The sequence below is a fragment of the Leptodactylus fuscus genome, chromosome 1 (genome assembly GCF_031893055.1).
Source record: "Leptodactylus fuscus isolate aLepFus1 chromosome 1, aLepFus1.hap2, whole genome shotgun sequence".
NCBI lineage: Eukaryota > Metazoa > Chordata > Amphibia > Anura > Leptodactylidae > Leptodactylus > Leptodactylus fuscus.
Window position 1 is genome coordinate 101530881 of NC_134265.1, and position 24924 is coordinate 101555804.

The 24924-nt window shown below is 40.5% G+C and overlaps 1 protein-coding gene across 7 annotated transcripts in view; it reads right to left on the reverse strand.

The window, feature by feature from the left end:
- RIMBP2 (RIMS binding protein 2) overlaps positions 1-24924 on the reverse strand; it is a 351407-nt gene that overhangs the window by 235965 nt on the left and 90518 nt on the right. For all 7 annotated transcript variants that reach the window (XM_075274789.1, XM_075274730.1, XM_075274757.1 and 4 more), the window contains 2 exons: positions 11405-11581; positions 7321-7455 (listed from right to left, as the gene is read on the reverse strand). In XM_075274789.1, coding sequence (XP_075130890.1) covers positions 7321-7455; positions 11405-11581 — 312 coding nt within the window. The remainder of the gene's footprint in view (positions 1-7320; positions 7456-11404; positions 11582-24924) is intronic.

Below are 24924 nucleotides of genomic sequence, written 5' to 3' on the forward strand. Positions count from 1 at the left end.
AGTGGTGACAGTCTGTTGTCTTGATCTGTTGTCAATGGATACAACCACAAACGCAGACATTTTCTTTGGTCTGGGAATTGTCAGGAACCCAGTAATGATTTTCTTATTGTAGCTGGGTTATCATGCAGGGACACTACATGTATCAGAAGATATCCCGGCCACAATAAGGAAATCATAGCTGTTTTCTGACTTTAGAATGTTTCTGCATACATGGTCATACCCACTGGCAACCAATCAAGACTTGTGACCACAAGATATTTAGAGAAAATCTTTAAAACTCTGCAAAATGGTTAATTACTTATATTTGCAAAAATGTTTAACTTTATAACTATCTACATATTTAAAAATGCTTATGTACATGGGAATACCCCTTTAAACACAATAGACTGGAAATGTTCATTGACTTCTATGAGAGGATTTCAAGACATGTTATGTGACCTGTGCAGGGGTTATAGAACAGGGTTATTTGTGGCGATTGCATATTGTGAATCGTGTGATCCTCTTTCATCTATATGAAGGACATTGTAATTATGTGTCTGTGATGATAATGAGATGACTGATGAAAAGAGATCTCCAGAAATTAGGAAGTATCTGCCGAATATGAGCCCCAGTGGTCAGTGTGAAAACTGCAGGAATTTCATACTTAGAATCACTAAAAATTCTTAGTCCACTTGTCCATAGAAGCTCAAAGGATGGAGGTGGTGGTGGCACCGGTGGTGGTTGTGGCAGTAACACACTGGTGTAGGCAGTAATAACTGCATGTGGACATCTCCCGTGTGGGAAATTTTTTTACATTGCCAAAAATGATAAATCCATGGCAATCTGTGCAGGAACAATTGTAAGAACAACATCCCTACGTACCCACATGAAAAGGCGGCACCGTTTATTTGGAAAAATAATTTTGGCAATAGCACTGGCTCAGGAAGTGAGAGAGACTGTTCTACTCCTTCCCGTGATCTTCCTTGTAGGCAGGCCATGCCTACACCTAGTACATGGTCTTTGTTATCATCATAATCGTCAACGGTTTTTCCTACTCCTCCTCTTCTAAACCTTCAAACTCTTCCAACTTCAGTGTTCCATAAGGGAATGTATGTCCAGGAAACAGTAATATGCACCCAGTCATCTAGTAGTTCTGCAATTTTCTCCACCTTAAACATGCTAGAGTGTCTGGGCAAGCAGAAGAAGAGAGTGAACGATTACTGCATGTAGCAGCACACAGGGACATTGTGTTATTTATGGATACATAATTGGAAGCTCATAAAGGAAGTGTGTCATCTTCTCAAGCCCATTGAAGAGGCCACCAATTTTTCAGCTCGTAGCGGCAAATGGAGTCACAACAAGCAACTGACTCCCACCAGCTGCACAGTTGCACAGTCATACAATAATACCTCTATTCCTGCAGATAACTCTGACCTCAGGAATTCTACTCCTAAACAGCTACCACCACTGCCACCACTCAGACAGACATTTCCTGTGGCCCGCTCCATCTCATTCAACTAAACCGCATTCAACTATACCACACATATTATGGTATGCCGTAATTAAGCCACACATGTCATGAAGCCTGGTCCATCTTATTCAACTATACCACACTTTTGGTGCCATAGAGCTGACATCAAAAAACAAATACCATATAGATTTTACAACCCTGCCCATGAAGGGATAATCTTTTCACTAGCCAATTTAACATTGCTTTTCAACTAGTCTCATAGCCACATATTTGTCTTCCAAATAACAACAAGCCTGTAGCACTTACGAGACATCAAAAGGGGCAGTTTTGTCTACAAAACTATTGGTTTTTGCAATATAACAGCCAATACTGTCTAAAAAAAAAACTACGAGAAAGCACTTTTCCCTAATAGAAGGGTAATTTTTGGGGTGTTTTAAATGTCAAAATACGTAAAAGTGAGTGTCAGCACAGTGCATAGTTAAACTTGGAGTTTGTATCCTTTGCTGACCATCCGTTTTCCATAGACATACAATGTTGGCCAAAAGTATTGGCATCCCTGCAATTCTGTCAGATAATACTCAATCACAAATTCTTTTGTATTATCTTCATTGAATTTGTCTTCAATGGAGAACCACAAAAAAGAATTGTCAAAAAGCCAAATTGGATATTATTCCACACCAAACATAAAAAAGGGGATGGACAAAAGTATTGGCACTGTTTGAAAAATCATGTGATTCTTCTCTAATTTGTGTAATTAACAGCACCTGTTACTTACCTGAGGCACCTAACAGGTGGTGGCAATAACTAAATCACACTTGCAGCCAGTTGAAATGGATTAAAGTTGACTCAACCTCTGTCCTGTGTCCTTGTGTGTACCACATTGAGCATGGAGAAAAGAAAGAAGACCAAAGAACTGTCTGAGGACTTCAGAGGCAAAATTGTGAGGAAGCATGAGCAATCTCAAGGCTACAAGTTCATCTCCAAAGACCTTAATGTTCCTGTGTCTACATTGCGAAGTGTCATCAAGAAGTTTAAAGCCCATGGCACTGTGGCTAACCTCCCTAGATGTGGATGGTAAAGAAAAATTGACAAAAGATTTCAACGCAAGATTGTGCGGATGGTGGATAAAGAACCTTGACTAACATCCAAATAAGTTCAAGCTGCCCTGCAGTCCGAGGGTACAACAGTGTCAACCCGTACTATCCGTCGGCGTCTGAATGAAAAGAGACTGTATGGTAGGATACCCAGGAAGACCCCACTTCTTACCCAGAGACATAAAAAAGCCAGGCTGGAGTTTGCCAAAACTTACCTGAGAAAGCCAAAAATGTTTTGGAAGAATGTTCTCTGGTCAGATGAGACAAAAGTAGAGGTTTTTGGGAAAAGGCATAAACATAGAGTTTACAGGGGAAAAAAAGAGGCCTTCAAAGAAAAGAACACGGTCCCTACAGTCAAACATGGTGGAGGTTCCCTGATGTTTTGGGGTTGGTTTGCTGCTTCTGGCACTGGACTGCTTGACCGTGTGCATGGCATTATGAAGTCTGAAGACTACCAACAAATTTTGCAGCATAATGTAGGGCCCAGTGTGAGAAAGCTGGGTCTCCCTCAGAGGTCATGGGTCTTCCAGCAGGACAATGACCCAAAACACACTTCAAAAAGCACTAGAAAATGGTTTGAGAGAAAGCACTGGAGACTTCTAAAGTGGCCAACAATGAGTCCAGACCTGAATCCCATAGAACACCTGTGGAGAGATCGCAAAATGGCAGTTTGGAGAAGGCCCCCTTCACATCTCAGGGACCTGGAGCAGTTTGCCAAAGAAGAATGGTCTAAAATTCCATCAGAGCATTGTAAGAAACTCATTGGTGGTTACCGGAAGCGGTTGTTCGCAGTTATTTTGTCTAAAGGTTGTGCTACCAAGTATTAGGCTGAGGGTGCAATACTTTTGTTCGGACCATTTTTGGAGTTTTGTGTAAAATGATCAATGATTTGATTTTTTTTTCATTCTCTTTTGTGTTTTTTCATTGCAAGCAAAATAAATGAAGATATTAATACCAAAGAGTTTGTGCTTGCAATCATTTTCTGGAAGAAACTGAGTATTATCAGAATTGCAGGGGTGCCAATACTTTTGGCCAACACTGTACATGATACTTTCACTTTGACATAACTTAATCTGTGTTTGCCTTAGAGAGCTACAATGGGTTCCTAAGGGGGGTTCTACACTATGTTTTATGCCATGAGAGGTGTGAGAGGTGTGACCTCTCTCCAGTTTCTTATCCAATAGACATGCATCAGGACTATTGTTACAACTTCTCCACCAATCATGTTATGCTAATTTTCCTAGCCAAACCTGTTTTGTCTCTGCAATGTGTTATATACTGCTGTATTGTTACCATTAAAGACAGAACACACTTTACACACACAAGCTGTATGTGGAGTGAGTTTCTCTGAGCCTGGCTTATGAAAAGGAAAAAGACAACTTTATTAATTTGGACTTCAATACAGTGATACATAGAGCGGATTGCGCTCACAAGTGCCCTATCTTTTACCAGTGGGACTCTCAAGTCAGTAGGAAAAATTGGAACACGATGTGAATAGGGTTTTTTTTGGCAAGACCTAACACAATTTTTTCCACATCCAATCTATAATGTCATTCCAATATGTTTGTACCAACGGGCATATCATAATACAACGTCACATATCCACCTTTGCTAATGTCCATGGAGATGATGGTGTGAAGCTTCCTGCAAAAGTGAGGTTAAATCTGATTTGAAGGTCAGGGACAGGCAGCAGAGAAACAGGGTCATGGGAAGCCAAAAAGTAATACGCGGAAGATCAGCAAGTCATGAACAAAATCATTAGCAGAGCTGAAAATGTCAATACACTGATAATAAATCAGAAACACAAGCAGGAAACCCTTATAGCAAATGGAAACCAGGAACCTATTCTGCTCAGATGCAGGTTTATGTAGGTGTGAGCTGCTTGTGAATAGCTGGGCAATGTTCACAGGTGTAGTCATTAAAGAGGACCTTTCACCACCTGGGGCACATGCGGTTTTATATGCCGCTAGAAAGCCGATAGTGCGCTGAATTCAGTGTACTGTTGGCTTTCACGATCTGTGCCCCGGGTGAAGAGCTATCGGTGCTGGTACTGTAGCTCTTCACCGTCAGAAGGGCGTTTCTGACAGTCAGTCAGGAACGCCCTTCCTCACAGCAGTGCCTATAGCGCTGTACTGTGAGAGCGGTGAGGAACGCCTTCCTCCCCTCCTCGTAGTACTCATCCATAGAATTCAGTGCACTGTCGGCTTTCTAGCGGTATATAAAACTGCATGTGCCCCAGATGGTGAAAGGTCCTCTTTAAGGCTGAACATGAGGCCTCAAGCTAAAACTCTCAAGTTGCTGCGAATGAGAATGCACCCTCACCATGGGCTGAACCAGGAGCAGCAGCAGGAGGAGGAAAGCTAGCTTGAGAAGTATGTGCTGCAGGACAAGAAACCAAGGCAACCAAGGGGGCGATGTTTTCTGGGAGTAGTAGTAAGATCGCTATTGTAGACGACCGTCGTTATGAATATTGTAGAAAATAGCTTGAGGGTATTCCATATTTCTCTTGTAGTTTTATGAAGGTGCTGGAATCAGTGGAGCGGAGAATATTATATGTACTCAAAGGTTGTGCCAGGTTTAGAGTTTGTTTAAACTAGTGTCATGAGGGTATATATTTATGATTAAAGACAGGACATGGTATATATTTAGAGAGTAACTAAAGTTTTACTTTTTATATCATAAATAATTGTGCTGGTGAAAGTAACAGTTTGTGAAATATTTTATATTATTTATCTTAATTCCATGCTACTTCCTCTGCTTTTGTCACTGTCTCTGAATTCACTGATACTATGTATGCATGGAAATCCGTATACAGATAAGATAAGAGAGAGTGAGATATAAGTTCACAATGAAGTCTATGGAGAGAGGGGGTGAGAAAAAGGTAAAGAGCTCCTAGAGTGAGACAGAAATCAGAGACTTGAGACTCTCAAGAGACTTGTCTGCAACCATAATATAGCTGGACAATAATTTTCTGATAATCCAGCTGTGTGATGAGATGAAACACTTTTGGGATGGTGCAGCTGCATCATATTGTCTATCTGCCTCAGCAGATCACCCCCCTCTTCCCTCTCAAACACTTGAACTGTAGCTTACTGCTGTACAGACTTCTGTATATGGATCTGGCCATCTGTATTTTGAGACTGGATCCATATTCCCTGTTTGTGCTGGAAACTCATGTCAATTCAGACTAATTCCTGGGCAGCACCAGCTTTGAATGCAGAACCCACTCAGAAATTATCTTTCATCTTAAAAGTACCCTGTGCCAGAATAAGCTAGAGCAGGGGCTACTAAAGCTACATAGCAGTCTCTGGACTAGCTAGGATCAGTCCTGGTCACACTGAAGGTAAGCCAGTGAAGTGACTCTTTGTCAATGTGACCAGGAGTAATCCAATCGCATTCAAGTGTTAGGTAGGAGTGAGAGTAGGCAGGAGCTACCAGCTATTCATATGAATTGCAGGGTGGCTCCTGACAAGCAAATGAACACAGGGTTTGCCTGCCAATTCAAATGAATAAGTGACTGCAAGACTTAATTTGCAGGCAGATGTTTCTGGTGCAATCTACCTCTGATTAAAGACTGCATCTGTTTGTTTTGTTTTGTTTTTTACTAGACACAAAAAAAGTGAATGACACATGGATAGCACACGGATCAGACAAGAATGGCACAAGGAAATACGTGATAATGTACAACTTCCATTGTTTTATAGTTCATAAAACGTATAGTTAGCGTGAAAGCAGCCCTAAAATGTGCCTAATGTATTAAGAGGAGTGCATCAGATAATAAAATTTACTTAACAGCAGTCTTAATAAATAAGCTTCATGGTTTTTCCATTTGCACCAGAAGTCACTCACTACAAAAGATGTTTGATAAATCTAAACGGATACTGAAAGATCTTTATGGGCTTTTATAAAATCCTTCTAGGTTCCAATAGATAACCAGTGTAGCTTGGACAGAAAATAACTTAGACACTACAAATTCATATAAAGGAAAAAGAAGAGTCAAACAGTCCATCAGAGGATAACATGGTGGACCCAGAGTTTGATGTGATTACATAGCATATGCATAAGTATAATACAGCAATGAAGAGATGAGAATCTAATTATGATAAGATAGCTATCACACATGTATTTTGTTTATGATCAAACTATTATTGGGGTGAATGGCCAACAGGTATTTTTGGCACTTTTTATTTATATGGTGTCTTCCAACAGCCAAAAACTGCGCCATATATAAATTTCTCATCATAGGTATGGGCATTTTGGCTACCCAAGACCCTTTCCAGATTTTGTATATGGCTATCCACAATAACACTACATGTATATACAAGCATCAGATTCATTAAAGTAATATGTTTGTAAAGTTATTAGGAAAAAGACAAAGTACATATATACCATAATTTTTGCATCAGTAATTTAGTGATGTCCTCAGATATGGATTGCAGTCTTATTTAGGACCCAGCGATTAATTTGTAATAATCCAGAGCTCAAAGTAACTTAAGTACAGTAGATCTCTTAGAGGGATGTTAATAACCAGGAATATAAGCAATCACTGTAATTTATTCCAGCCGTAGATCAAAGTCCTTATTCCTCCTGAGACCATTGTTAACATCCCTAATATATGGCTGCAATAAATTGTGCACCTTAAGCTGCATATATTAATAGGTCTTGAAAATCAAAGTCAGCAGATATGTGTGCTAATTTTATATAAGCTAACAGTAGTTATGTGACTACTGTATTGCATGCTCATGCTGGACTCTTAATGCAATATGCCAGCCTTACCTTGTTTGGGGACAGGATGCATGGTGGGCTGCCGTTGGAGATGAAGGACAGCTGTCTCTGCAGCCATAGCAGCTCCTTCTGGGACTGCTTCAGCAAATGCTCTACATCGCTTGGCTTTTGACCAATTAATCCCTCCTAGATCAAAACAAATAAAAATATTGGTTACATTAATTCAACTATTAATAATAAATGTAGTCAAAGCCCAAGTGTATTATACAAGAATGCTAGACTATGAAATGGTAGTCTGGACAAGTTTTATCACCAATAAACAATTCTCAAGCAGGGTCAGACATACCATTGATGCAATCTGCAAATGGGTCCAATAGGCTAGGAGGCGCGATCCCTTCAACAGAAGCTTTCTACAATCAGTTATAATGCCTAAACTATAACTTTCATGGCTAACTATTACTGGTGGATTGTTAAAGAGAAGGAGATGCTGTATACTGAGATATTGGAGAACAAGGGGCCCATAACTGTTCTTGCACTGGGGCCCTCAGCTGTCTGTGTCCGCCCCTAGACTCAAGAGATAATAATATGAACTGTAACTTCTGATGTTCTGTCTCGTTGTAAGCTGCAAAGGCTATTTAATGTGTGTAAATTCCATAGCTCTTACAATTATGGTTTCTACGTTCTAAACTTATAGAACCCAAACTCTAGACTATTTATATTTAACCACTTAAGTACCGGGCCAATTTGTGGTCCAGGACCAGACACATTTTAGGGTTTTTTTGTATTTCCGTTTTCGAGGGCTATAACATTTTTCTCATATGTCTTATTCAACTAATGTCTGCATCTTTTTTTGGTGACACATAGTGCTTTGTTTATTTTTATTTTTTCAATTGTTTTCATTTTTTTTTTTTTTATCTGGGAAAATGTAGACAAAATAGGAGGGAAATCGTGTCTGGTTTTCACTTTTTTTTTTAAATTTAATAATATAAAGTATATATTAAAAACATTATAAAACAGTTTTTCATCTCCGTTACGGTAATTTTTATTTTGTATGGTGTCATCGAGGGTGGGGCTATAACCTTTAAGAACTGTGTTTTATTGACGTATTATTTTATTTATTTATTTTTAAACTTTTCTATTTTTATTTCCTTTTTTGCAGATTGTGTCCCCATAAGGTCATAAGAGACCTTTGGGGACATGATTTCCCCTGCAACTGTGGCTGGTACATTTAGCCTCAGTTGCAGGAGGAATACAGCCTCCTGCACGGTAGTATATACATCTTATAGAGCTGATCTAAGTCCTGTAGGACCCAGCAGCTCTTGTAAGACACTGAGCTCGGCAGATCACGTGACCGCCGGGTCAGAGGGCGGCCGCATCATGGGGGTGCCCACAGCTGTGTGTACAGCGCTCATTGATCGCTGTATACACAGCGATCGAGAAGGCGGGAAAGGTAATAAACCTTCCCTGCCTTCTCTCTGGGAGCTCCGGCTGAAGTTACAGCCGACTCCCAGTTTCAGCAGCTGCGCGATTTCGTGCAGCTGTTGTGTTCTGCTTGGACATACCGGTACGTCCTGTCAGAACAAGGCAACCACTTTCTGACGTATATAGTCTATGGGTGGTCTGGAAGTGGTTAAGCATAAATGTGAAGAGTTTCTACTACTAACATGCTGTACACACACTAAAGATGTTGTGAAAGTAGAACACCCTGTTGCCTGAGGGGGCCCAAGGTTCCTCGGCCACATAAGAAGACATTACTATTGTAAATGGCATGTGCTAGGTAAAGGTTCTGTTTCTAAGTTTGCTCTTTTACTGTGGATTGCTGCCTTTTTTTTTTTTTTTTAAGTAGAAATACCATAAACCCTAGTAAATAAAGTGCCACTGCAATCTTAAGTGTTGGAAAAGTCATGACAGAGCTTTGTATGTATATCATTTAGCCACAACGCTATATTTGGCAATGTATTTAAACCAGAAACTAGAGATATTTTATGTACATTGCTAAATCTAGATCAATTTTCTCCATCCAGGACCTGTCTTTTATTTTGCTCTCTATTGCTGCTTCTACATCAATTGGATTTACACATTGATGTGTGAGCTGTGACCTGACGTTGTTATATATAATGGGTCTGATTTATTTATAGCATCTAAATTTTAGACAATGTAACTTTAGATTAGACAGTCTTAAATTACACCAGATTTATCAAAGTCTCTGTTGCCTAATAGTGGTCAAATTTTATGTAGTAAATCTCCCCAATGTGCGTTGTGGCACTAGTCTATGTAACCATAATACAACCCAATGGAAGAGGGCAAGTCATCTAGACCTGACTGCTATAATAGATCAGTGCAAAAGGGATTTCATTTGGGAGATCAGCCTGTCTCCCCCTCAGGACAGGACAAAAGTGGTTGTGTATAGCCGTGGGTGCCATCCTTACTTTAGAAGGGCAATGAGCATTTCTATCAGTATTGATGGAGACGCTCATTGCAGTTACTGCCACCCCGGTAGTGAGTGGTGAGCTGCATTCATCACTCATCATTCTGTCCCCCACTGAATACCAAGATGCCAGTAACTACAATGAGTGCCTCTATTAGTACTGATGGAAGTGATTATTGTACTTCTAAAGTAAGAATGGCACTGCAGCCATGTGTGGCCATATGTCCTGGGCAGGGGGAACCTGCATGTAGTGCAGCATGTATAGTGGTTTTTAGTGTGACACGTACCAACATGGACTGCAGTGTGTAAACCCTCAGGTACGCCTATTGCAGGTTGGGAACTACTGATCTAGAAAACTCATGCATGGACACTACTACTGTACCTCCACTGTGTCAACCATTCTCATGATAGGTGCAGATGCCGCCATAAATGTTCCAAATTTCCATATGGGAATACCTCTTTAAAGGGGTTGTCCCATCACAAGGATTTTATCTATACCGCTTGTTAATGGGGATTTAAGACTTTTTCTAAATACACTGCTTCAGCAAAACTGCTTTGTTTGTCCACTATCTTACTTTATTCAATTCATTGTTGACACAGCCCTTGACTTATCTACTCAAAAGTCAAGTGATGTATCTGCTGCTCTCAGGGGGGAGGGAGGAGGGGCTAGGTGCAGGGAGCGAGCCTGTGTTTCTAGCTATTCCTGTGTCTAAACCACGTGACCTAGCTTCCTGCTGTCAGATAGGGGAGAGGAGCTGCTTTCATTTCTGAACTCGTCTTCTGTTCTCCCAGTTATCAGGCTAGCTAATTCAATTGTGTTCATTATGGCAGAGACAGGCAGTCTCTGTATGTAACACAGAATGGAGTTGCTCCTGCCTGTACTTCATAGTCCAATATTGTGCATATAGTGTTGTTTGAGGACCTTTGATGACATCACAGGCCCTTCAGCTGCCCCATAGGATCATGCTATGTGGTGGGTGGAGCTACACACTAATTTGGGGCGGAGCTAAACAGCAGGTTGCATGTGAAACCCCGCCCACCAAATGACGCAAGAAACCGGGAAGAAAGAAGATTTTACAGCAGTGAAGACTGGTGAGTATGAGACGTGGGAATACCCCTTTAAGAGATACATAATGCATGATTTTCATCCAATCATTAGGCTGCAAAATCAGTCAAATAGTATTTATTCCAGGGAAGAAATCATACTTTTTTCCATTCTTTAAATAAATAATATTCACAGGATCTCTGGAAAAATATTATAAATTATATATTATTCTATATTCAGTGACTGCTGCCCCTTGACTGGAAATAAACTGTCAATCTATTCTATAATAGACCTTCTGCCGTTATGAGCAGACCTCCTCAGGCTATTACATTGCAGGAATGCATTGTATAGGACACAGCCTAGTTTTATCAGATACCATAAGCCATGCCAATGGAACAAACAAAAATAACACCTTTTTAAAGGAACTGTATTACATTATAAAAATATGATTTCTGGCAGAATCAGCATCACTTTTGCTTATGGGCTACGTCTAGTTTTGCTGCTCAGGCCTTTTGAAGTGAATAGTATGGCATTGTTTGTGGAAGGGGGCAGCCATGATTTTTTTTTACTCTCATACAATCCCTTTAGCCTACCCCAAGCCTCAGCAATTTAAGGGGATTAACAAAATACCTATGTAAGAGGAAAAGCTGAAAGGTTTTTACCTTCAGACATCCAAGTCTGGTCTTTAGTTCATCACACTCCACTTGCAAAAGCCGAATCTCTACTTCTCTCTCTGACTCTTTACTAGGACAGGGTGGATGCACCGGACCTCCATTCACTGATCGCATGATGTCTCTTGTTGGTATCTTCTTAGTGAGTGTTGTAGAAGTTTTCTTCTGCTGTAGTTATAAGCACAAGAGATGTCCTCTTACATGAAATAAAGGATTAACCACATCCTTTCATTTTAGTTCACATCATAAATTATTTATACGAGTCAATGTACAAGCAAACAGAACAAAATGGATTGGAAAATAACAAAAAGATATTTAGAATAGGACAGACAGGCAAATGCAGAAGGGACTGGAAGAGTCAGAAACAGCCTCCAATGAGAATTAGATATCTTATCTGATAATGATCATTAATAGCGATCCTTGCAGTAGAGATGTGTTGGATTTTTCCTATTAGGTGCCATTACACACATGAAATATGTTAGGAATCTCATATACACTTTTAAAGATCAGCGTCAGCTTATAAACCACTGCAAACATCATAGTTTGTTTCAGAAAATAGAGCAAACGTGCTTTTTATTTTCTTATTTTTCAAGATAAGGTAGTTTCCTATATCACAACACCATGTTATATAGTGACAAAAAATGTTGTTGTAGAAATGTGGATCAAGAATTTGTATGCAACATGTTGGTTGAGGTGGTGACCTTCCTCAGGTTTGATCTCATTGGTGATGCAGTAGTTAGTATATAGGCATTGATGGTGTACGTCAGCATGACAACTTAAGACAGCAGCAGCAATGAGGGACTTACTGTTACTCTCAGTGCCTTCCTCTCCATTATTTCTATCCCCTCTCTCGCCCTGGGCTTCCCCTGTATAACTGTACTCAGCCCTGTTGGTGCCTGAGCAATAATGTTCTTAGTGGTCTAAAACCGCTATAGGCTAAGGCACTATGTTGTGGAAATTCAGCGTTTTACAGTACCCGCAAAGTGAATGAGATTCTGGTTAATCCCATCCATACATTGCAAGAAAAAACCTGATAGGAATAAGCCATCTTTTTTAAAACCACCTGCTGTTTTTAAAATCACAGCATATCAATTTTACCTGCCGAATTGGTTGCATTTTCCCTAGAGATTTAATAAGGGAAGAAAAACCATAGAGAAAAACGCAGCAAAAAAATGCAATGAAAACACTGCAGAAAAAACTGCAACACGATGTAGGACCTTAGTCATAAGTTTTCTGACCTAACTTATGATTTGACACTTGGTCATGTTGACCTATGCTAATGTTGGATTTCAAAAATATCTTTATTTTTATTGATACGATTTATAAATGTGCAGCAGGTGGTTTCAGTTTATGAGAACAACATTACACAGTCATAAAATAAATGAGTTCTATTGAAAGATATAGAACCTGCAGGTCACACGTGTTAGATTTTCTCAATTGCAGAAACACATTACTATAAATTCCCATATGTATGTTTGCTGATCAATATTAATGATGTCGGCTTGCATGGTGTAACACACTGAAGCTGGTCAATGGCAGTTAATATCAATGTAAACCTTAATAAGCAGAAAACAGTTATGGTCTTCAATTCAACTAAACAGTGACAAGCCCCAAGGACACACATAATTACAAAATATACTAAAAACAAAACACAAGATTTCCAGAATTGTGATACTACTTTAACACCTTCAGGATTAAGCCTATTTTATCCCCTCAGGACCACAAGAACTTTTTCATCACTTTTTCATTCTGAGAATCATAATGTTTTTATATGTCTACAGAGGAACCCACATGTGGGTTTGTGTTTTGTGGAATAACTTGAATTTTTTAATGTTACAATTTAGGAACTTTTAAGAATTATTTTTGAGGAGGAATGGAAAAAAAATCTGTGATTTCACTATTGTTTGTTGAGTTTTAAATTTTGTGCCATTCACGGCGTGGAATAAATAATGTTACCATATTTCTATAGGTTGGAACAATTACTGAGATACCAAATATACATAGGTTTTTTATGTATATTTATTACTCTATAATAACTTGCAGATTTTGGTGCATTTTGTTTCAGCCAAAGCCAGTATTGGATATAAAAGCAATAAGAATTATAAATCAAAAACTCAGAGGTGTAAGTTGAAGCTCAAAAGTTGTACTCAAAACAAAATCTGTAATAAGGTCCTTTCCTACCCTGTGAAGTAAAAGGACCAACAACTCAGATGTAATGATAAATCTGATAATCAGGAAATGCGCTCTCCTCAAAGTATGGAAAATACGGTTTTATTGACGAAATTAAAACTCGCACAACGTGTTTCGGGCTTCTGACCACGCCCTTCCTCAGGTGCAACAGTTTCAGTGTCAGGTGGACTCCAGAGGGATGTGCCACTTAAATTAGTAGTATATTCTATAAGGGACCTTTGAGACCCCGCAGGGCCCAGGACCCATTAGTGACTGCTACCGCTGCACCCCCTATAGATATGCACTTACAAAGAATAAGGGGCTGTTCACATCACATTTTGATCATCAGTTTAGCTGATCAGTTTTACAGATGTAAAAAAATGATGATAAAAACGGATGAAGATGCATGAAAACTGATGACCCTCCATTTACATAGAGTCATTATTATGCTAGGTTCATGCTAGTGTTGCCTAACAGAGATGAGCGAACACCGTTCGATCGAATACATAGTCGATCAAATATCAGGCCATTCGAGGTATTCGATTACAATCGAATACCACGAGGCAAACGTAGAAAAAATTCGTATCCCCTCCCACCTTCTCTGGCGCGTTTTTTGCACCAATAACTGCGCAGGGGAGGTAAAACAGGAACTACGACAACGGAGGCATCGAAAAAAAAAATCGGAAAAAGGAATTGGCTGGCTAAATCAGGTGACTTCCACTTTAGACGAATGGTGAATTTAACATTCGATTAATTTGAGAATGTGAACTATGTAACTGTGAGACAGGGACAGATCTACAGGCAGGGTTAGCTAGGGATTACCTTTATTTAGGGATGGATGTTACTCACCCAGCTCTTTGGGGCTCTATCTGGTCGGGATCCCTGTCAGCTGGCGATATGCGCAAGCTACCTCTTGACCAATCACAGGCCATAGGGCGGGGTCAGTGGCATAACTACCTCCATAGCAGCGGAGGCAGCTGCCACAGGGCCCGGGACATTAGGGGCCCGGTGACAGCCGCTACCGCTGCTATCATTATACTCGGGGGGTCTTTTCGGACCGCCGAGTATAATGATTGGCGGATCGGGAGAGGTAAGGGAACATAAAAAACATGTTACTTACCTCTCCACGAACCTGCCAGGCCTCCTTTCTGATGTCTCTGACATCACATGAACCCGGCCTGCGTCCCGGGTCACGTGACGTCCGACGTCATAGCAGAAGGACGGCAGCAGAGAAGACAGCGTAGGAGCCGGGGGGACAGGTAAGTAACAATGTTTTTATGTTTTTATTCCCCCAGGTCTCCGATTATTATACTCTGGGGTCTAAAAAGACCCCAGAGTATAATAATTGTTTATAGAGGTCCACTATGGGGGATAATACTGTGTGTAGGGGACACTGTTGGGGTACAATACTGTGTGCAGGGGCCACTATGGGGCATAATAGAACGTGCAGGAATGCGTAGGAGGAGGTCGGTCGAGGTCTTTGGGGTCGGTGTCGGTCGGGGGGCCCCCATGTCAAAAGTTCGCCACGGGGCCCCACCGTTCCAAGTTACGCCACTGGGCGGGGTTCTAGGAAAGGATTTATATTTTCTAGTAGCTGTAGCCAAGTTAGTTCAGCTGTTAGAAGTCCAGTGATTGGAAAGTCCAGTGGTTGGTCCACTCGTGCAGAAGTTTAGCTCTAGCATCAGTCACCTCGCTGAGTGAGACAGCAAGAGTGAGACAGCTTCTCATCCTAGAAGCTAGAGACCAAAGCCATCTTATTCCAAGGCACAACCAGAGGCTGCCTCGGAGTTAGTGAGAGAACTTTCAGAGTTCCAGAGAGACATTGGTGTCTGTGCCATAGGATTTACAGAGGTACCGTACAGGAATGTTCTGTATCAAGACCTATAGCCCCTTACATTCCCCTATCTGCTGAGTTAGGGATTGGTACGAGTGGAGCAGAGAAGAAAACTAAGTCAAGTACTTCAATGCCTATATTACCGTGGCTAAACTCTTAAGTCTTGGACTTTGTGCATTGAGCTGTATGCTGTAACCATCTTGCAAAGTTGCTGCACCAATTCCAGATCTCAGCTGCAGGCAGAAGAGGGGACAACAGCACCTCAAAGTCATCTCCAGGTAGTTGTAGGCTAAAACAGCAGGAAGCTACCCAAGTAATCAAATGCAGAGGACACCAGAGGAAGCCAATTAATAGCACTAACAGACCTTTTTTAAATTTTTTATTTTTTTTTGCCTGGAAACCCCTTTAATAAATATGGTTTAGGCCTGGGCCCCACATTGTGAAAATGTGGTGTTTTGGCTGCAGAAAAAAAGAACAAAAAAACCACGTTCTGTTTTATAGTATCTGCAGAGTGAGGGCCGCTACACACGGAGTTTACGCTCCGTGTATTCTGTCTACGCGCTGTGTATTCTGTACATTTTACACGTGTAAAAATACAATGGCTTTTTCGCGCAAAAAGACGCACATTATACGAAAAAGCCATTGAACTCAATGGCTAACTACATTTTACATGTGTATTTTTACATGTGTAAAATGTACAGAATACACAGCGCATAAACTCTGTGTGAAGGGGCCCTGAATGAAATTCTGGCTAATCCCATCCATTTATTGCAGAAAAATATCTGTATCAGAAATGCTGTGATTTCATAAACCATTGTGTTTTTATAAATCTGCAGCATGCCAATTATACAGTACCTACAGAAGTCTTGGCATTTTCCGTATAGGAATAACTGTAGCAGAAAGGCTCCAGAGGAAAACTCGGCGGACTTTCTGTGAACAGCGATGCCAAAAAAACCACAGGATGCATTTCCGTGTAAATTGCACCAGAATTCAGCCACATTTTTAATAGTAAATTGGTGATAAACAATAACCAGGGTCCACTATTCTGACCTAACATTTGTCGTACAAACGCCCTCTTTAGGTTTCTGATCAATATACAGAGAACACCTCCTGTATAGCCTCTGTAATATACTGCATCTGCATAGTTGTTCATAACTTGATACATATTTATTATGTCCTTTTATTTATAATTGACAATAACATATAAGGAAATGTGACAGCTGTAAATCTACAAGAATGTGCGGTATAGGACACAATATGGCGTGACTGTGAGAACTAACATGTACTCTAATGCATGAAAAAAGATCTGAAGCATCTTTGATTCAGTACAAAGCAGTTACCATAGTAACCAATCATGCGGCAAAATGCAGATCTGAGTGTATGGAAGAAACATTGCGGAAATACTTTGACTGCACAACCATAAAACATGGAACTTCGATTTGTGGCCCAATAACATATGGATTCCCTTATTTTTTTGTAATATTTGTTGCCATTAGCTGATGAACTTTGTAGATTGTTTTTTCTTCTTATCGCTGCTTAGCTACAGTACAGGGGCTCACACACACTCGAGCATCAATTCTGGATGGAACATCGCTCAGCCAAATGTATTGTTCCAGAGAGATAGGTAATATCACTGATCATCCGCTCATCCCTCGGCAGAAAGATAGTATGCATGTTTGACCAATCTGTTCAAAGTTTTCTTGTGTTATCTTGCACACCACTCTAGGTGTTGGAGAACTGCAGATATCACTAAGAATTATAGGTATGCAAAATCAGAGAATTGGCAAACAAACAAAAAAAATCGTAGCCACAACCTGTAGGCCCTCTCTTTAGGCTAAGGCCCCACGGGACGACCCGCAGCTATAATGCGCTGTGGAAAAAATGCCGCAGCAACACATTGTGATTCTTCCTGCAGCACTTTAAACAGAAAGTTCATGGAGTTTTCTTCCGCGGACTTTCTGTTTCAATTATATTTATGGGGAACCACTGGCGTTGCCGTAGATAGAATTGACATGCTGCAATCGCAGTGTGCCCGCAGCACGATTTTTACTGCAAAGTGGGCATTGGATTCGCAGGAATTCCATCCACTTTGCAGTTACTGTAAAACGCCACGATTTTTCCTGCAGCTTTTCTGCCGAAGGGAAATCGGGATGTTTTTGACCAGTGAGGCCCCGACCTTAAAGGGATTTCTGGGCTTTTTTTATGGCTTATCGTCAGGATAGGCCATAAATATATGATCCGTAGGGAGCCGACACTCGGTCCCCGGACCGATCATCTATTCAGAGCTGTTTTCGATGCCCATTCAGTCTGGGTCGCCATCAGCACCTGGCATACCAAAGCAAGTGCCAGGCTCCCAAGCTCCTGACTGTGGCTGCTGTTCTTTTGATTTTTTTTTTTTTAAAATAGGCCGTTACTTGTTTGAGTAACTCCAGCAGATAATGGGCCTTGTTTACTTACCGACCACTATTTCTGCTCACAGCCACCTCTGCTTCCCCTTCAGCTCTCCAGGGCGTCACATATCACTTTGCTGACGCTGAACAGCGTCAGGACATCACTAACAGTGATGCTGTATGTGACGCATGGAGCTGAAATGTAAGCAAAGGCAGCCGTGGGTAGTAGTGGGGATCAGTAAGTGAGTCTGCAGGCCGCTAGAGTATATGTTGGGAAAACCTCAGATTGCTTGGCAGTTTTGTTCGGACCAAATACGTCTGAGCTGGAACTGCTATTATTTTTCTCAAAGATCTCTTCAAACCCATAGGTACAATAATCGGATCTGTAGGGGAGGTGATCAAACATAAAAAACAATGCTACTTATCTCTTCAGGGCTCTGACACTACTCCCTGCTGTTTTCAGGCTTTTTCAGTGACATCACAGGTGTCGTGTGTCAGGCCAGTGTGACAACAGATGATGCTGGCGTAACCCACGTCTGTGACGTCATTGAAGAGGATGTCACACTGGAGCACAGGAGAGGTGAGTAACATTGTTTTTAATGTTTGTCACCTCCCCTGAACCTCTGATCACTATAGCTGGGGGTCTGAGACTCCAGAGTATAATAATAGTTTGTGGGTCTTTTCTAATTTGTTGAGGGGCCACTGTGGGACATCATACTGTGTACAGGGGCCACTGTGGGACATCATACTCATCATCATCAGTGATCGATACAAGGCCTGAAGCAAAAAGCTCTGCCCACTGTATAGCATCCAGGCACCTTCACTACAGCTCAGCTTCCATTGACAGTGAAGGCACAAGGCCACTATACAGCAGGCAGAGCTGTATACAGCTATTTCCACAATGCAGTGATACAGTGTACACATGGACAAAATTGTTAGTAGCCCTTGTTTAATGATAGAAAAACCCACAATGATCACAAAAATAACTTGAATCTGACAAAAGTAAATTTACCAAACTACATACAAGCCACAAAGCTTCTGGGAGATTAAAGGTGAACTTCAAGCTCAAAGAACATCAGTCTCAGATCGCACCATCCGTCGTTGTTTGAGCCAAAGTGGACTTCACGGTAGATGACCAAGGAGGACACCATTGTTGAAAACAAATCATAAAAAAAGCCAGACTGGAATTTTCCAAACTACATGCTAACAAGCCACAAAGCTTCTGGGAGAATGTCCTATGGACAGATGAGACCAGTGGTGTAACTAGGAATGGTGGGGCCCCGTGGCGAAGTTTTGACATTGGGCCCCCCACCCCGACCGACGCCGAAGACCCCAACGACAGACCCAAAAATCGAACTTGGGGCCCCCATCTGAATTTACACATCATGAAGATTTTGATACTGTAGTTGGTGTACTGTATATTATAATCCTGCTCACCCTAAGGGCCATTTTCAAGCCGTGTAACTCCATTTTTAATCTTGTTACTATATTGATTTAAAAAATTGCCTTTCAAATTTTTATTTTATATATATGGGCTCATATTTGTAGCCATGCAGACAGGACATATTGTAGCCACCAACTACCAAAGGATGCTCACTGCATGAAGTTTTACTGTATAGAGCTGGTTTTATAAATTCATTAGTAGTTAGCACTACCTAGTGGTGAGTATCAGAATATACAACCAGAATTATATAATATATGCAGTCTGAAAAAAATCTGAAATTAATCAGCCCAGAGGTTTGTACATATAAATAGAATAGTGACAAAATTGTTAATAAAGGAGTAACACATTTGGCAAAAGCGTGCTGTTTTGTTATGCCATCCTCATTTAATCCATTTTTGCATTATTGGAAACTCATTCACAGACAATACCCAGTGGTATAATTATAAAGGTGGGACCTTGTCTGTATATAAGGACTACTCCAGACAGTGGTCAGCATAGAGGTATTATTTCCTGATAGAGGTCAATGTCAAGAGCTTGAGTGAAGTGTCACTCATATGTGAAGAGGCAATAGGACCCAGGAGAGGTATTTATAGTGGGGTCTGGTCTGGGCATTAATTTTATTGCTTTTGCGGTTGTCAAGGGTATTTGGGATATTTATACTGATTGCCTAGGATAGGTCACAACTGTGAGATCGGTGGTGAGATGCCCAGTACTACCCCTACCAGTATGCTGATTGAAGGTTCTGTGGCTTCAGGCAAGGCAAGAGCAATGGCCTCTCCATAGTGACTGGGGTCTCATCAGGTACATTACAAATACTCTGCAACTCACATTTTGCACATGTTGCTGAATCACCCTCATTTGGACACATGGAATGGATTTTTTTGTTACACCAAATTTGCCACATGTTAATATTGCTGTCTAACAGTATACAAATGTGGAGAAGTCTCTGATACAAGAATTCTGAACACAATGGGGATGGAAGGAGTTTGCTAATATATGACTGTCATCAGCACAACAATAGTCCTTAGTGGTGAATATAGTACGGTACCATATTAACAGTATACTGTATATTACTGATTTGGGACAGATTCTGCAACAATTATCTGAACAACTCTGCCATCTAGTGTTCTTTTGTGACAATTGCATGTAAACTAAAGCATTGATCAAAGTATTGTACTACTGCTGCATGTAAAAAGGGGTAATGGCTAGCTGGCTGCAATATTGGTTATACTTTTATTCTTGCTAGCGCTATACTAGTACTAATACGTTTATGTTAGCAAAAAATGTCCATCATACACACAGTTTACAACTAATTCATTTTTGCACTTATACTGTAGATAACTAACCTTTAAAATACAATATGTCATTTAAAGTCACATTTCGGCCCTGTGTCCCCAGTCCTGGATATTAATGTTTGATATTGTATTATGTCAATTTCCCTGCACTATGCGGGAGGGGGGATTTTTCATTTGCACAATTTTTTGGCTCTTTTTTGCATCATAAATTGTGCAAAATTGACCTACCGGAAATTGTGATTCCACTGCTGTCACGTATTTGGGGTCTTTTTATGCCACACATGTACTGGAGCACAGGTGCTGCTTTTTAGCACTTTTTTTTTTTTTTTTTTTTTTTTAAATCCTTCATAATAGGTACAAATAATAGGTTAGCTATATGCGGGGGTAGATTTACAAGAAAATGGGGCAAGAGGCTTTATAAATGTCCACCTTTATGTCCCTTAAAAGGCTTGTCTAAAGTTAGAGAATGCTGTAAAATAAATTAAAACCTGTCTGTTCACTTCCTGCTCCAGTGCTGTCTTTTCCAGAGCAGCACTGGAAGCCTATTGAAGGCTCCTAAGGGGGCCATTACTATAGTTCTATTATGATAGAAATCCAAATGTGGAACTATATTATATACTTTACCTATATTATATTTGCCATATATTATATTACCCATATATTGGATGGGTGATCTTACCCCTAGGGGATATCAAAATAAAATAAAATATTAAATCAATACAAAAATACAATACAAAAATAGAAAAATTTAAATCACCCCCTCTTTCCTTACGAATGCCTGAAGTATTAAAACATAAAAATATTTATTGTGTATGGCGCATGCTGTGCCTCCTGATGGGGCCATGCATTATCATAATTTAGGTGCATCCTCCTGGCATTGTGCTTGGTGAATATCTGTGCCAGCTATGATGCTGTCCATGCCCTGCCCCCAGCCCCAGACACTTTTGGCAAAGTACCAAGATCAGCTCAAAAATGCAACTATTGTACTCACAAATCTCAGATTTGTGACTATCACCAAAAAAACTGGTGTAAGCACCATAATGAATCCCCCCCCCCCCATTGTTTATACATGTGCTCCATTTTTTTTTTTTTTTTTAGAAAGTGGCTGCAATTGACTGGATGTTGCTCCATAAAAGAAGTATCAGAAAGTATAAACTACACCTTGCCCCAGTGATCTCATTACAGAATAGGTATTTTCACCTGCTGATCTGTAGAAGTGATGGTGGAGCACCAAGCTATAAACATGTTTTCAATTGTTTCTACATATATTAATAAGCATATAAGAAATCAAAGTATTGCGTTTTTTATTGCTCTGCTGGGTGTTACAATTTTGTATGTCTGATCACTGGCGTAGAACGCTACCATTCTCTCAGTGGGTCATGAAAATTACAGGGTATTAACTAGAGGTCACAGCACTGCAGTGTCAGAGATATTACTGGAAACAGAGCAAGCAGAAACTAGATCAAAAGGGTAATGTGCTTTATTTCATAATGGCACATGCTGATGAGATGCTAAACACACAAATTGTAGAATACAAGACTGACTGATGTTAAATTGCTTTAAGGCATTTGCATTTCAAGCACTGTGTAAGATTAAACAATAATTATCGCTGCTTCGTTTAGAAAACTGATGGCAAATTACAACACAAATTTTCATTGGGGGAAAAAAGTGTCTCATTCGGGGGAGTCTGGCCTATCTAACTGTGTTGCCGGCTTAATATGCTTCCACTCAGTGACAGACTTCCTTTAACCCCTTAAGGACCAGGCCATTTTTTGGTTTCGCATTTTCGTTTTTCCCTCCTCACATTTCAAGAGCCATAACTTTTTCATTTTTCAGTTCACAGAGTCACATGATAGCTTATTGTTTGCGGGACAAATTGTACTTTGTAATGGCATCATTCAATATGCTGTGCAATGTACTGGGAAGCTGGAAAAAAATTCAGAATGAGGTGCAATTGGAGAAAAAATGCATTTGCGCCATTTTCTTATGGGTTTAATTTTTACAGCGTTCACTGTTTGGTACAAATGACATGTTACCTGTGTTCTACGTGTCAGTACGAATGCGGTGATACCAAATTTATATAGTATTTGAAATGTTTTGATACTTTTAAAAAAATGATAAACTTTGCAAAATAGAAAAAAATTTTTGTGTCATCATGTTCTAACACCTGTAACTTTTTCATATTTCCATGTATGGAGCTGGTTGTGGTGTCTTTTTATGCGGGACAAGATGACGTTTCTATTGATACCATTTGGGGAAAGATCTGATGGTTTGATCACTTTTTATTCAATTTTTTATAGGAGGCAAAGTGTTGAAAAAAACGCTTTTTGGCTGTTTTTATTTTTTTTTGCCGCTACGCCGTTCGCAGTACGGGATAAATGTTTTAATATTCTAATAGTTCGGGCATTTTGGAGCGCGGGGATACCTAATATGTTTATGTTTAATGTTCTTTAATTACTTTTATAGCTAATCTAGGGAAAGGGGGGTGATTTGAACTTTTATATTTTTTTTATTTTTTTAATACTTTTAAAAACTTTTTTTTTCTTCTGTTACATTTATGATCAGACCCCTTAGGTACCTTGAAACCTAGGGGGTCTGATCGCTCATACTATTCACTGCAATACTACAGTACTGCAGTGAATAGCAGAATCGCAGCACTTCTATTAGACGATGCCTCTGGCATCGTCTAATAGATCTCGGGCAGAGACAAGCCTGGAAGCCTTCAATAGGCTTCCGGCTGTCATAGCAACCGATCACCGCCCTCATGTGACGTTCAGGAGGGCGGCGATCGGGGAAACATGGCGGCGCCCATGCCGCCTGCGCCGTTTACACGCTGCAGTCGCGTTTGACCGCAGTGTGTAAAGGGTTAACAGCAGCGATCGGCTCGGGCACCGACCGCTGCTGTTATTGGCAGGTCCTGGCTGTATTATACAGCCGGCATCTGCCGTGTATGGAGCGAGCTCAGCGTGTGAGCTCGCTCTATACATAGAAAACTGATGGCAAATTACAACACAAATTTTCATTGGGGGAAAAAAGTGTCTCATTCGGGGGAGTCTGGCCTATCTAACTGTGTTGCCGGCTTAATATGCTTCCACTCAGTGACAGACTTCCTTTAAGAAAAGAGCACTCCAGAATTTCATGCAATTGTATTTTTTGATTCCCACTGTCAGAGCGCCATGAACAAGTAGAAATGCTTTGGGCTACTATGTTGGAGCCCTTTCTCAAGCTGAAGATATACAAAGAATACACAAGATGGAAAGTGTGAGAGGTTCTGTACAATAATGTATTATATAAAAACATCTGTTAAGGTACAGATACATGTTTGGGAAACATTGGGATCTTTGTTGGAATCAGGGATCAACATAGACCATGCTGGACATAAAGAACTAGAGATAGTTTAGAAGACATTCATATCAGAATTTTATAGGGTTAAAAAATATAAGATACAGTGGGGCAAAAAAGTATTTAGTCAGTCACCAATAGTGCAAGTTCCACCACTTAAAAAGATGAGAGGCGTCTGTAATTTACATCATAGGTAGACCTCAACTATGAGAGACAAAATGAGAAAACAAATCCAGAAAATCACATTGTCTGATTTTGTAAGAATTTATTTGCAAATTATGGTGAAAAATAAGTATTTGGTCACCTACAAAATCAAGATTTCTGGCTCTCACAGACCTGTAACTTCTTCTTTAAGAGTCTCCTCTTTCCTCCACTCATTACCTGTAGTAATGGCACCTGTTTAAACTTGTTATCAGTATAAAAAGACACCTGTGCACACCCTCAAACAGTCAGACTCCAAACTCCACTATGGTGAAGACCAAAGAGCTGTCAAAGGACACCAGAAACAAAATTGTAGCCCTGCACCAGGCTGGGAAGACTGAATCTGCAATAGGCAACCAGCTTGGATTGAAGAAATCAACTGTGGGAGCAATAATTAGAAAATGGAAGACATACAAGACCACTGATAATCTCCCTCGATCTGGGGCTCCACGCAAAATCTCACCCCGTGGGGTCAAAATGATCACAAGAACGGTGAGCAAAAATCCCAGATCCACGCGGGGGGACCTAGTGAATGAACTGCAGAGAGCTGGGAGCAATGTTACAAAGCCTACCATCAGTAACACACTACGCCGCCAGGGACTCAGATCCTGCAGTGCCAGACGTGTCCCACTGCTTAAGCCAGTACATGTCCGGGCCTGTCTGAAGTTTGCTAGAGAGCATTTGATGATCCAGAAGAGTATTGGGAGAATGTCCTATGGTCTGATGAAACCAAACTGGAACTGTTTGGTAGAAACACCACTTTTCGTGTTTGGAGGAAAAAGAATACTGAGTTGCATCCATCAAACACCATACCTACTGTAAAGCATGGGGGTGGA